This window comes from Nothobranchius furzeri, chromosome 19 (genome assembly GCF_043380555.1).
Source record: "Nothobranchius furzeri strain GRZ-AD chromosome 19, NfurGRZ-RIMD1, whole genome shotgun sequence".
Taxonomy (NCBI): Eukaryota; Metazoa; Chordata; class Actinopteri; order Cyprinodontiformes; family Nothobranchiidae; genus Nothobranchius; species Nothobranchius furzeri.
Window position 1 is genome coordinate 12,975,661 of NC_091759.1, and position 13,712 is coordinate 12,989,372.

A 13,712-nucleotide genomic window follows, 5' to 3' on the forward strand; every position below is an offset into this window, starting at 1 on the left:
ATACAAACTCGTTCTGGCTTATTTCTGCCTAAAATGTAATTTAAAAAACAAATATACAAATGAAAAATGTCTGTAAACAGAACCGCTTTAAGCTTTTTAGTTTTCTACGGCTAGTTTTTAACAAACTTAGGTTTAAAACTTTGTAGCTCTCCCCATTTTCTCTTCCTGTTGAAAATCCACAGCCGGCACGCAAAGCATGCTGGGATAGCCTTGTTCTGTGAGGATACAACAGACCCGTCCTCGAAATGTGGGCGGAGCGAGGACGCATTTGAGGACGAGAGAATGAGTATTCTTGGAATTCGGACAGTACTCGTCGCTGCGCTGTGACGTCATCTACCTCAAAATGCGCTCTTACAAGCATCCTTCCCGTGGATTCGGACACATGCTCAGATTTGGAGTCTTATTTCCTGATATTTGGAAAGTCTTCTTTCTGATTGGCTAACAGAAGCAAGACTCAGCCACTGACTCGGTGTGCTCTGCACCGTTGATGTTTTATCTCCACAATTAAACATGCCTGAAGGAGTTCTGCTGTGTGGTGGAGTTGCTAATGCTAACGGTTAGCTTCTACTAGCAGAAACACGCCCAGTCTTTCCTGGAGCAAGCCAAAATGGGCAAGAGTGACGATCTCATTTCAAAAGAATAAATAAAAATAGTTTCTCAGTTAACTTAGCCTTCAAAAAAACTCATTGTGTGCAGCCTGTGTGATTATGCGTAGACTCTGGTTCCAAAAATGGCAGCATCTAGCATCCCAGCTTCAGTTTGTAACAACAGGAGCAGATTGTTCAAGTTTTGTCTGGCTCTTAACCCGTTTCCATTGGGGTCTTTTATATATTAGAAGTGTTAATTGAGAAAGATTGTTAAACTTAGAGATCCATTTCATAGGGTGGTTAAAAAGTAGCAATACGAGACGTGTTTCCACTGTAGTAGTTACAGGAAATGTTTTGTAGGGTGGAAGGTGAAAGGAAAAATATGCAGGTTTGGTCCTCTCAGCCGTTTTATCTCCTTACAAAATCATCCATTTTGGGACTTTGCGAAGATGTCAGCATATTGCAACCATTTTGTCAACTAATCAACAAAAGGCGTCCACAGACATTAATCCCATTAAAAGTTTATTTCCGGACCGGAACTTAATCAATTCAGGTGAGCGAGGAGAGCGGCTGTGTGATGGAAAATCTGCGTTCAATGACCAGAAGAAGCGCCGTTTTTACTGCGCTCTGAGACCACATAGCTGTGAGATTTTGTGAGGATTTCCACTGCATTTTTCAGCATTGGGAAATTATAAATGGCAACATCCTTTATCCTTTCCTTCCTTTCTGCTTCACCAGCAACTGTTCCAATTTTACAAACACCGGTTGTTTGGCGACATCTGCCGATGTCATTTTCTACTGATTTACAACCAATCAGCATGAGTTAGGCATAAGTCCCACCCAGCGACTGTACCACGCCGTTTTGGAGTACATACCTCCATTAAGGTACTCAATTTGGCCTGGAAAGTGGCCCTTTCGGGCCAGCCCAATGAAGTCGAGACACAGGACTGCATGGTGGTGCAGTGGTTAGCACTGTTGCCTCGCAGCACGAAGGTTGCAGGTTCGAAACTTGGCTCGGCTGTGGCCTTTCTGCGTGGAGTTGCGTGTTCTCCCCATGCATGCGTGGGTTTCCTCCGGGTACTCCGGTTTCCCCCACAGATCACAACGTACCCTATAGGTTATAAATTGTAAGTCGCTTTGGACAAAAGCGTCTGCTAAATGAATAAACATGAACACGTACATTCCATGAAGGTTCGATACATTTATCCAGATGTTCCAGTAAAATTACCTGGAAGTTATGATAGTGGTACTCATTTCCAAATGAATGTTTTTTAGCAGGCTGCCCTGTTTCATAGTTTTTCTTTCCCCTTTGGCCTCATATACGTATATTCACTACAGGCTATGTTACAGGATTCTTTTGAAACCTTGGGATAAACGGTGGAGCAGTTATCAGTGGCCTCACATCATGAAGGTCACAGATTCTACTCTCAGCTTGGACCATTTTGCACGGACTTATAAGATAAGGCATTAACAGGGTCACCCTGAGTGCTCCTGTTTCTTGCACGGTCCTAAAACATGCATGTCAGAATAACTGGTGAGTGCAGTCTGTGCATACTGGTTTATCCCTTTTCTCTCATTCCAAACAGATTGTACTTAATAAAGCACCTTTTTATATGTTAAAAGGTGTATTTTTATTCTTTCAATTGGCTTTGGTGGATCACTCCTTCAAAACCAGAGTAAAACGTCGTCAGTGCAACAATAGAGAAAAATAATACGGCCTCTCAACGTCCATTGTATGAAACCTGCTACTTTTGATGCGATTCCCTGCAGAAATGCCATTGATAAAGGCTTCTTTGTCTGCAGCCAGCAGGCAGGGAGAAACCTCGAGATAATTTGGCCTTACCGGAGGGGAGTAAACAGAGCGAGGCATGAGAGGGTGAGGGACGACAGGGTGAGGACACGAGACACAGAAAGGGAAAGAGAAGCAGAACAGAAAAACCTTAATAGCCAGTGAAAAGTGGAATGATGAGGAGAGGATGTAGGAGAGACGGAAGAACAAACAAAATGAGACCTGAGAAAACAAAGGACAGTAGGGGAGGAAGAGGTAGCGTGATAGCTGGGTAAAGGTCACGTTTAAATTGGCTCTTGGGGAGCTGCTTCCATGGAAATGCTTAGAAGATTAAAGCGGTCTCAGGCTTTGGAGCAGAAAGCACAGAAATACGGTGTCTTCCTATTAATGAATCTCACCTTTTCAGTCTTCCTCTTCATCACTTTGTCCTCTGTTTAACTTTTTTCTGTTCTCTCATATCTTCTTATCCAGCTTCTATCTTTTTTTGTTTTCTCTGCTTTCTTTTAATAAACCTGCCCTGGAGCAGGGGCGGATTTAGGACTGAAGAAGATCCGGGGCTTAACACACACACACGCGCGCGCGCACACACACACACGTGACACACACTAGTCAACATCATATATGTCTTGTACCACATAATTTTTAATCTGAAGCTACATATGAAGCATATTCAGGGCAGAATATTGTTCCTGTTAGTGTTTAGTGTGAGATGATAGTAAATATTCCCTTTCTTTCTCCATCAACTTTACCTGATAAGCTAACTTTAGGCAAACCAGCAGCACAACAAATATTTTCAAATAAGACTCACAAACCTGAGTCAGCACCAGTCTCATCAAAGCTGGGGTTCTGTCGTTGTACTTTTTGTCTAAAAAACGTCCTTATGTCCATCTTCACTCATGCGTTTCAGGCAGAGAGTGTAGAAGAAGCCGGCTGCTGAAGGGCTTCTTCTTCAATGGTGGAGGTTCAGGCAGGCTGTATACAAACTACTGCTAGCTGCTCCCTCTCTGTTGGACTTTGGTACTGCATGTTACTTCTGCGGTTTAGATCCGGGGCTTCAGCCCAAGTAGCCGGGCCTAACGCCGCCCCTGACCTGGAGTTAATGAGGCGTTTTTCTTTTTGAGTTTATTCTTCGCTTTCTGACATTTTTTCAAAACTTCTGCTTTTATTCATAATACTCACTTTATTCGTTCCAGGCATTTGCTTTTCTTGCCTCTGTTGGTTGGGAATATACATTTTTTTACACTTACTTGATGCAAAAATATTTTTTCCCCTTGCATCAACATTTTGCACATCAAACTTCACGTGTTACATGTAGCCCTGTTGACATGTTGCATATTTTCTCTTTTTTCATGACTCAGAGAAAGAACTTGATGAGTACTCGGGGTACTACTCTTCCAAACGTCGCTCCAACAATGCGCCACCTTCCTTCCACTCCTCGCAGCACCACCTGCCCTGGGCGGGCGACTACACGTTGGGATCGAGGGGCACGTTGCCTCTCCATGGCTCTCGACCGCATCTCCACATCCCTGCTTCTACTCCAAACCCATACCCTCTGCCCTCCCAGACCCCGTACACCAGCTCCACCTTCGATAGACCGCCTCGTCGCGTCCGCTCCCAGGACCAGCTGCTGGCGCTCGGGGAGGGTAACACCCTGTCCCGCCTGTCCAAAAACCAGCAGCACCAGTACTACAAAGCCATGATGAGTACCAGCAGGAGCTCCACATCGCAGACGCTCCGCAGGTGAGTTCAGAAAAGAGACCTCTGTGAATGACCTAGGGATGCATCGATCAGGTTTTTTGATGCTGATCACCGATACCGATCACGTGGATTGGCCAGAAATTTTCTACAACATTATAATGAGTGCTACAAACTACATAATCTGGGAATAAAGGAAATGTAACCTAATCTAAAATGGTCTGTATTAGGGTTGTCACGTTGTGAAAATTTAACCTCGCGGTTATTGTGACCAAAATTACCACGGTTTTCGGTATTATCGCGGTATTTTTTTAAACGTGCTACATTTTCACACAATAAACCCTGTATGTCAGGAAATATTGTCCTCAGTTTGTGTCTAAATTTTGCCCTAAAATGTGTTATTTTGTAATTATGTTGTTTATTTGTTTACATTTTTCTCCTTTAGTCTTTAAAATACCAATATTTGCCCATAACTTCTTATTTTATGTCTGTTTGATGTCATCATTTAAAAAATATTAGATCAGATGATACTCAGTACTCAAGTAGCCTTCTAATCAGATACTTTTTTACCCTTACTTGAGTAATAAACCCTATATCAGGAAAATATTGTCCTCGGTTTGTGTCCTTCCAGTGAGCTTTGCAGATGTGGGAAAATGTCATCAGGCAGTAATAATTGTTAAATTCATAATTATTCTCAGAGAGAGACCAACTCTTATCTGCCCCTGGGAGCCCCGTAATGCATAGCGTCATTTCAACATGGCGGTGTCCGCGACACGGTTTATATGCAGGTAGCGGCACTGCGGCTGCTTTATATAGCGACTCGTTGCATTCTCCCTCAACCCAAATCCTCGGATCACGCATTTTAGCTAAAACGCTAACGTTAGCTTGCCTTGCGTTGACTGTAGAGTTGTGGGTGATGGTCATCAGATGTGTCATGAGATTTGAAGCGTTGCTGCCTTTCACAGACTCTTTTTCTGCACGTGCTGCAAACAGGATAGCAGTCCGTCTTCTATAAACTCCCTCGGCATTCTTCAAATATCCAAAAGATGCCCGTACTTCCCACTTTGTCTTCTTTGAGGGATAAAAAATGTCCTCCTGAGCGCTGCCGTCTCCTCCTTTGGCCATTATTTCAGCTTTAGCTTCAAGAAAGTTTTGGTTGTAAACAACAAAGTGTGCATGTGCCGCCGGCAACTTCAGCAGATGATATGGTGGCTGGTAAGGGTCACCGCGCCTACACCGCAGCCACGGTAAACCCACCGAGATAATATAGTTTTTTAAAAAACAAGACAGTTATTATTATTTTCAACTTTTTTTTTACCGGGGTTTACCGCTACACTGGTTACCGAGACAACCCTACCTGATCGGTCTGCTTTGATCTATTTTGAAAACTCCGATCAAAACCGATAGGGGCGCTATCGGCCGATTACGATCAAATGCCGATCCATCGGTGCATCCCTAGAATGACCGCAACACTGGTCAAAATTCTGTTAATTTATTAAAATATTTACTTATAAATTCTTTGTAATGGATTCAGTCAGTGAGCTGTTTTCACTTTGCCGCTTCTTCTCTTATTTATTAACAACCTGGGGTTCCAGGTCCCATGAGCGACTCTTGGTCTCACCAGACCGTTTGGATGACCGGCTGATGATGATGGGTATGCCTGTGGCAGCAGCTGACAGGGGAGCAGGAAGTGGGATGTTCCCTACCATGGGCCGCCTCAGCCACCACCAGAAGGCCCAGTCGCAGCAGAACATCTGCGTCACACCTTCCATGGACCGCCATCACATGATCAAGATGAACTCCCACCCAACGTCAGGCCACGAGCACGAGCGCAGCTCCGCAGCCGTGCCCGGGATGGGGATTCACAGTGGCTGGGACTCTCACGGGGGCCACAGCGGAGGCGGAGTGGGGACAACGGGAGGTCATCCCAATGCCCGGCGGATGGCGTTCGCCACCAAACGGCAAAACACCATTGAACAGCTGCACTTCATCCCTGGAGGAGGAGGAGGGCAGGGCCTGCGAACTGGGAGTAAGAATGAGGTGACGGTGTGAGTGGAAGACGAAAAGAGCTACAGGACTGGTGAAGGCAAAGGTTGTAAAGAAGCTGAAAACAGGAAAGCAGTTAGTTGGAGAATAAAGTGAAGAGATGACAAGGAAAATAAAAAAAATGAGGGAGAGTTTTAGTCCCAGCTGGCTGTTCCCCCTTTAAAAAACTACAAAAACAAACATTGTGAATGACATTCATTTCATAGTGAGTAAAGCCAATTGATTCCCTTCGCGTCACTTTATGTATTAAAAAAGAGAATATTCAGCCATTCTTTGTAACGGGAAGAAAAATTCCCTCTTGAAAAAAGAGCAAAAAATGCAGCTCAGAAGCTGCTAGGTATTGGCTGTGACTTTTATTGAAGGATTTCTGCTGAGTTGTTGAATTGTCCTTGAGTTTTATGACATTGTCCTTTGAGTCCTTGAGTGCTCTGACAGAAAATTCATCTGTCTTTGAATCCACTGCGGATGATGAAGAGCCTCGAGGCAGAGATCGACAGCTTTGCTTGTTGTATAAAGATATTTAAAACCAAACAAGTAACTTTTGTATGAATTTAACTTGATGATATTAACATAACTGAGCCCTGTAGGATTTTGTGTGTACCTAGTTGAAAACATATTTATCCTTAGCCCAGGTAGTTTGTAACTCAAAGGCTGTGTTCGGCCAGTCATTGATTTTTGTAGTTGTGATTCGATTATCGAAGTCAAAAACTGCTAAAACACTCCAGCCAAGTGCTGTTAATTGTCATTAATGACTTTATAGCATCATTAACTTAAGGATAAGTAAACAAATTAAAGATTAATTAATAAAAGAAGACCTTTTTGAATTATATGCCTATCAAAATGGCTCAGTCACACCAGCATTTCATAATAAAATTTAAAAAAATTAGGCTTAATTAAAAAATATTTAGTTAAGCTTCAATGTCCTTCAAGCTGTAGGAAGCTAATCACAGATTATGAGACTTGTACTGTTTATATTTGTCATCGTGGGAACAGCATGTGCTGCCATCTATCTATACAACAGGGTTACAAAAGTGCCAGTGTTCACTGGTCTGTGAATCGAGGGGAATCGGTGTAAAAGCCCCAAAATGTAAACAGAACACATTTTTTAAAGACCCAGTGTTTGCATATGCATATTACTAACTGGGTTTCATGCCAAATATGTCATTTAATTTTTTATTTTTATTTTTTTTGCTATATTGGTAAAATTTTGAAATGATTGTTATGTGCAATCGCCCTTGGTGTTGCAGGATAGTTTCAGCTCAGTCAAATTCACTGAAATTTTACCGTTTATGTGTTCGATAATGTTGGTTAGCGGTGGCAACCATTCTGAATGGGGTTCATGCTTAAGGATAAACAACTATAGATCTAAATCCAGTGAAGACTTTCATTAAAATCCATTCAGTGGTTCATAGAAGAATATAATATACTTAATAATACTACAGGTGGAAGAGTCACTCGTTAAAGCAGCACATACACTTAGAGAAAAGGATGAAGAGAAATAATAACAAAAGTACATGTGGGCAGGAAGTTATTATTGTAACTTTCAACCAATAAAATGGAAACTTGTGTTTCCAAATTTATGCAGCATGACTCCGGCTTTCCACTGCACGTCAAAGTGTCGCGAAACTGCCGCAAAACGTACTACGCGGCATTTAGCCGCAGTTATAGTGGATGAGTTCCTTTCCACCGGCAGCTAAGTGTGACGTTATGCGCGCTCCCCAACAGCGAGGGCATGCTGTCATTACGCTCCAAGTCTTTTTGACGCGCTACGCTTCCCAAACACGTCAACCTCCGCAGTTAAGATCGAGTCAGACAGGAAGTCAAACACAAAGGCGGTGTAGAACATCCGAAAACTTTCAAAATAAATGTCACGTGCAGTAAGTCGTTTCCTGTGAACTTATGGAAACGATGTAAACAGAACAGAAAATAACCCACAGACATTTTTTCATGCATGCAGCTGTCTTTCTTTTTGTTTATTATTGTGTGTGGACGTCTGAAATCACGTGTGTTGTTTCAGTTCTCCTATGATTACGTGATGTGACGGGATCAGTGTGTGGAACGCTTTTGCTCCCGTTTCGCGTCAGAATTGCTCCCGGTTGGGAACGAGCTCACGGGCTGAACGCCTCTATTACGTTACGCGACCGCTTTCATGGCCAGTGGAAAGCCAGGGTCAGGGGCACAAACATACTAATGTGCACCCAGAATTGCGCAAGTATTGAACTCATTCTGAATATTGCATTGCACTGATGTTAGTGTGTAACAGAATAATGCCATTACCAGTTAAACTGAGGAGTTATACACTCTCACTGCAGTGGGAATGAATGATCTACAGTAGAAATCTGATTTACATCTCAGATGTCTCAGGCTGCCACTGATGGAGCTTTCCATGGTTTTCACAGTTTTTACACAATGTGTATTGCTTCAAAAACATGTTGTGGATGACTCTTAATTACAAAAACACCTAATTATAGCTCAATATCTATAAAACACACCATGTTATAGCCATTTATTTGTTTGTTTGCTAATGTTGATTAACTGCGGCAGCCATCTTGAATAAGACTGATCAACTCTAAAAGCATTTTTTAATTGTAATTTCTAGTTCAGACTTTTTGAGAGTTTCATCAAAATCTGTGATAACAGTCTGTGATAATGAACTAATGTTGGAATTTTAGTTGTTTCTCTTCCCCTCAAAAATTTCTAAATCCAACAATTTTTGGAAGATATTTGACTGCAGTCCTTTGTTTCTGGTGTGACTGAGCCTTTGAAGTAACATTCAGTATATAGTATAAATACTTCTATATTTTGCTAACTTTAAGCCTTGTACAGTGGATTCTAGTGAGTATATGTCATCTATGAAAACATAATAATTGAGAAAGCTTTGAATTTGACCTCATTGAGAACTGATCTGTGAACAAACATCTCGCTGCAACGTTTTCCAACTTTTCATCTGGAGTTTGTAGAATCGAGGGCTTCTTTTTTGCTGGCACTGAACAAAGCCTCCTGTATGTCGATGACGCCGCACTCTACCTGCAAGTTCAGCTGCTCACCTGGTATGAAAGGAAGGGGAAGTGGACGAGGTTGTGCGTGCGTGTGTGTGTTTGGGAGGGGTGGGGGGGGGGGGCACTTCACACCAAGGGCTAAACCAGTTTATCTTTCTGTGTCCGTGCTATGAACAATGTCCACTTATCTTCGTCATTTCTTTTCTCTGTCTGTGGGCATGCTTGTGCTTATTTCCACTGAGAATTGACGCAAAGCAAACAAACCTTTGTGCTACGTGTCAAAGCACTGTTTCGTTGAATATTGTTGTGGGGGGATGAGCTGACAGTGGTGATGTCATTACTGTAACTTTCTTTTCATTTTTCTCTGATGGTGAGATGGACCTGCCGGACTTAGCCTTCGTGGGGCTTTATCGAGTTATGCTTCGATTCAGACCGACGTGATTGGTTAAAGAGGAAAGCTTCCTGCCAGTCATGTGCAGTGTTTTAATTCTTCCCTAATCTTTTAATTTTGTTTTAAGTCTTTAAATCTGTGATTTTTCATGAATATTCTTGGAATATTTTCTTATCTTTTATTTCCTTTCCGCCTTCCAAAAAGAAAAGCAAAACCTTTTAATTCTCGAGAATAAAACGAGCTGATGCAATCATAAAAGACGGACCGCGTGTGGATGTCAGAAGTCGATGTTAGTGGTGTCATGGTGCTGACTCATGATGTCACAGCGTGCAAGTTTCTAAACGTACATGTTCTACATGTGTGTCTTTTTCATCATAGCAAGCTAATTTCCATTTTAAGAAAAAGTGAATTCAGTTTTCTGCACATACAGATGACTTTAAACTCAAACTGCTATTTTTATTTGTTCAAGTCAGCCTGGAATATAATTTTTAAAAACCTGAGGGACCATGGACGTAATTTTTTTTTTTGGGGGGGGGGGGGGGGGGGGCATGCACCCCCCCCACTTTTTCCAAAGTCAAGTTTTGACCCCTGCACTTTTCACCATCCAAAAACAATATTACACTATATTGAATTGACACTGGTTGCGCTCTAGGACCAAGTGGAAAACAACGTTTGTGTTGAAGCCCATTTCCCATTAGAGCATACTGTAAAGACACCCCCCCCCCCGTGTCCCCCCCACTTCTAAAGTGAAAATTACGTCCATGCGAGGGACACTAATCGTTCGCAGCTTTTCTCATCGACAGCTGTACTCACCAAATCAAAGACTTCTTAAACATTTAAAAAAGCAAACTATTACAGGCTTTTATTGTGTCAAGATGTTGGTATTAGAGGAAAAATGAAACAGCTGTTATTTTATTGCATGTTTCATGGGCTTGTGTCTCTGTTGTTTTGACAGATTTAGTTTTAAAGCAGCTTCTTTCTTTGTGCTCAGTTTTGACAGATTTTAAAAGGGCACAGAAGTGTAAAAAGTAAATATATGGCTGCATACTTGCAGATGAAGGGTTACATGTGTTGTTTTAAGTGACAGCAGGTGTTACTAAAGAGGAGGAAATCTGTTAGGGCTTGGCTTTGGCTAGTTTAAAGAGCCGAAGCCAATAAATAGAGTGTAGAGAAGTACAGTAAATGACAAAGTTGAGGTGTATTTTTGATGTCTCCCTCATTTCTCTTCACACCTTTAGAGATCTTTTACTGTTGTTGTGATCCATGTTAATTGCTTCCCCCGATGAAACCGTGTGCCTGTATTTATGTGTGAGTGTGTTAACCACAGGGGGAAGGTATGGGCATATTTGTACTCTCAAAGCTACTCTGCATACCTCAAACTGTATGATAAAGTATTTATAACATTCCCTTATATGTCTATTTCCAAGAATATCCCAACAAAGGTCTCACAGATGTGCAACTCTTTTGTTATTGGTGATCAATTCTTGCATTTGTAGAAACCATACTGTTTAAACGATAATAAAAAAAAATGCCGATTAATCAAGTTTGTCTGTTGTGATTCAGTGGCTACAGATTTTATTTGCTGAAAATGAAGATTTTACACATTTCACTGTTGTAAAGTGTTTTTGAGACTTCATTGAACTTTTAATCTGTTATTTTTATTTGAAAATTTTCCAAAAGGTTTTAGGAATGTGATTGCCCACTCGCAGATAGACCAGATGGGCCTGAAAAATAATATGAGAAACTAAATTAGAATCCATCAGGTTTTAAGGTTAACTCTGGGTTAAATGTAACTTCCGTTCTAGCTGGTAGTGATGTGTCGGTCGTGAACGAGCCAGCTCTAAGAGCCGGCTCTTTGAAGTGAACGACGGGAGCCGGCTCGTCATTGGGAGCCGTCCCCTCCCCTCCCCCCTCCCCTTTTGCTTTGGTGAAAGCTACAGGCGATTAGTCAACATGTGTAACTGCGTGTCCAGACTGTCCACACACAGAGCAGTAGGGGTGGGGAAGAGGGAGGATCAGACTCAGACACACAGCAGAGCACATGTGGGAGGAGGGAGACAAGAGGGAATGAGGAGGAGGAAAAATGCGAGCGAGAGAGAGGAGAGTGCGACAAAGATGGTGAGAAAATGAGCGCCAGCAGTCGGAAAGTGGAGATTTCTGAAAGTGTTCAGTTATTAAACCCATAGAAATGATAAATATTTGATATATAGCATTTTTTTTACATTAGTAAATCATTTTACATATAGTTTTGCATTATTTTGGTTATAAATGTACTCTACGCAACAGAAAATCTGAGGAGTCACTTGAGAGCCGAAAGAGCCGGCTCTTTTTGGTGAGCTGAGCCAAAAGAACCGGCTCTCTAAAAAGAGCCGTAATTCCCATCACTACTAGCTGGAGAAAGATGGCCAAACAAATAGCTCCCTCCTAACTAAGGATGCACCGATACCACCGGTAAAAGTTAGCCGATACCAGTGCAGTTGCCTGAAAGTGGCTTCACTGTAACTTGTCATTTTTGTTCACCTAATATTTTAGTTTTGTGATCATTTCTATTAACATGTTTTATTTTTTATCTACCTCACAGTCTTTTCCTGTTGAAAGCAGAGAAGAAAATAAAACCTGTATTCCAATTCATTGCATTTTTTTATGTGGTAGAAGTATCGTAATCGGTATTGGTGAGTACTCAGATCCAAATAACGGCATAAAAAGTGATATTGTTGCATCCCTAATTCTTACCATAAAAATGAAGAGCTGCATTACACAGTTTGCATGTGATGAGTCAGGTCATTGTTGACTGGTATGGACCAGAATGGTTCTGCAATTTCAGGAGAGCCTTTCCATCACAGTTTGGACTCTCATTTGGCCGGCAGGGTTAACCGTAAATGTTTCAGTCATATCAGTGCTTTTAATTTCTTTAGCTTGATGTCCTTTGGAAACGTTTTCATTCCTGACCGATCTGTCTGGCTTGTCCTGAATGTGGCTAGTGCCAACAATGGTGAGGATTGTTTGGAACTCAAAATCTCCTTGGTCTCCCTGCTACCATGGACAAAAAAAAAAAAGAAATGCTCCTCCTGAAGGATGGCAGGAGATCCCTGCTGGGTCCAGTCTGGTCAGATCCTTCTGTCGTGTTGGTTGCAGTCGGATCCAAATGCAGGAGCAGTAACAGGAAGCAGACCAGCAGGTAAAATAATTGAATAATGGCAGGTAGGATGATGCAGCAGAAAGACAAGACAAGGCTCTGACAAAGACAAGCCCAAAGGGTTTAAACACATGAGGGTAATCGGGAATCAGGTAGGATAACACGGGGCTAAGTGAGTTAAAGAGGCGAGACAGGACCACACCTCAGAGTGAGAATGAGCAGATCCTGACAGATTTCCTTTTTAAAACCCAATCAAAGAGCTCCGACATCTTGCTGCACACACTGAATAGATAACATAGCTTCTGCAATCAAGAGTCTACACATTATCTTCTAGTATGTACAGCTTTCATGTGGGGTCTCCAGTCCAGGTTATTGATGATGGTAACACACGTGTTCTTATGGGCCATTCCCATCTGTATCGGGTCGGCCCGGGCCGGGTCGCGTAGGTTGTTTACATATCTGGGTGGCCTGGTATTTTTCCGGGCCAACCAAGGCTCATTCTCAGCCCTCTTCTCGAGGGGGTCTGCTTCAGGCCGACCAGGGCCAACACACCCACTGCTGACAGCAAATTCACACCTTCCATTAGAGCAAGCCTCTGATTGGTGGGTAGAATCATCCCACATGGGCTTAATGCAAGGATGTGTGGAATCAACCGGGCCAGGCTGGGGCCGACTGGGGCTACCCGGCCCGGGCCGACCCGATACAGATGGAAATGGCCCATTATAGTCCTGTACTTCTACTTTATTTATTTTCTAAATTCTCGTAGTTGTCATGCTGCCATCCTCTTCCTGAAATCAGTAAATGTTTGGTACTTCTACCTCTGTGAGGGATTTTTCTTTACACGGGGTGCATAAACATCACGTAACATCCGTGAAGTGTCGTCACCGGCAGCAATTTACTGTTATAATGGCTGGGTGTGTTTCCGCCGGCCACAAAGCATTTTTTTTATTATTTATTTATTTAAATGTAATTTTATTATTTATTTTTATTATTTATTTCTTTTAGAAGCATCCCAGAAGGGATGTGCCGCTTTGCTAAATTTACGCTAGTCATTTCACGCCACGCTTCC

At 42.3% G+C, this 13,712-nt stretch overlaps 1 protein-coding gene across 2 annotated transcripts in view; it reads left to right on the forward strand.

Moving 5' to 3' along the window:
• The window catches only part of shisa7b (shisa family member 7), a 72,025-nt gene extending 60,979 nt beyond the window's left edge, over positions 1-11,046 (forward strand). For both annotated transcript variants that reach the window (XM_054744983.2, XM_054744984.2), the window contains 2 exons: positions 3,735-4,116; positions 5,667-11,046. In XM_054744983.2, the coding sequence (XP_054600958.2) occupies positions 3,735-4,116; positions 5,667-6,123 (839 nt within the window). In that variant the 3' untranslated portion in view covers positions 6,124-11,046. The remainder of the gene's footprint in view (positions 1-3,734; positions 4,117-5,666) is intronic.
• The last annotated feature ends 2,666 nt before the right edge of the window (positions 11,047-13,712 follow it).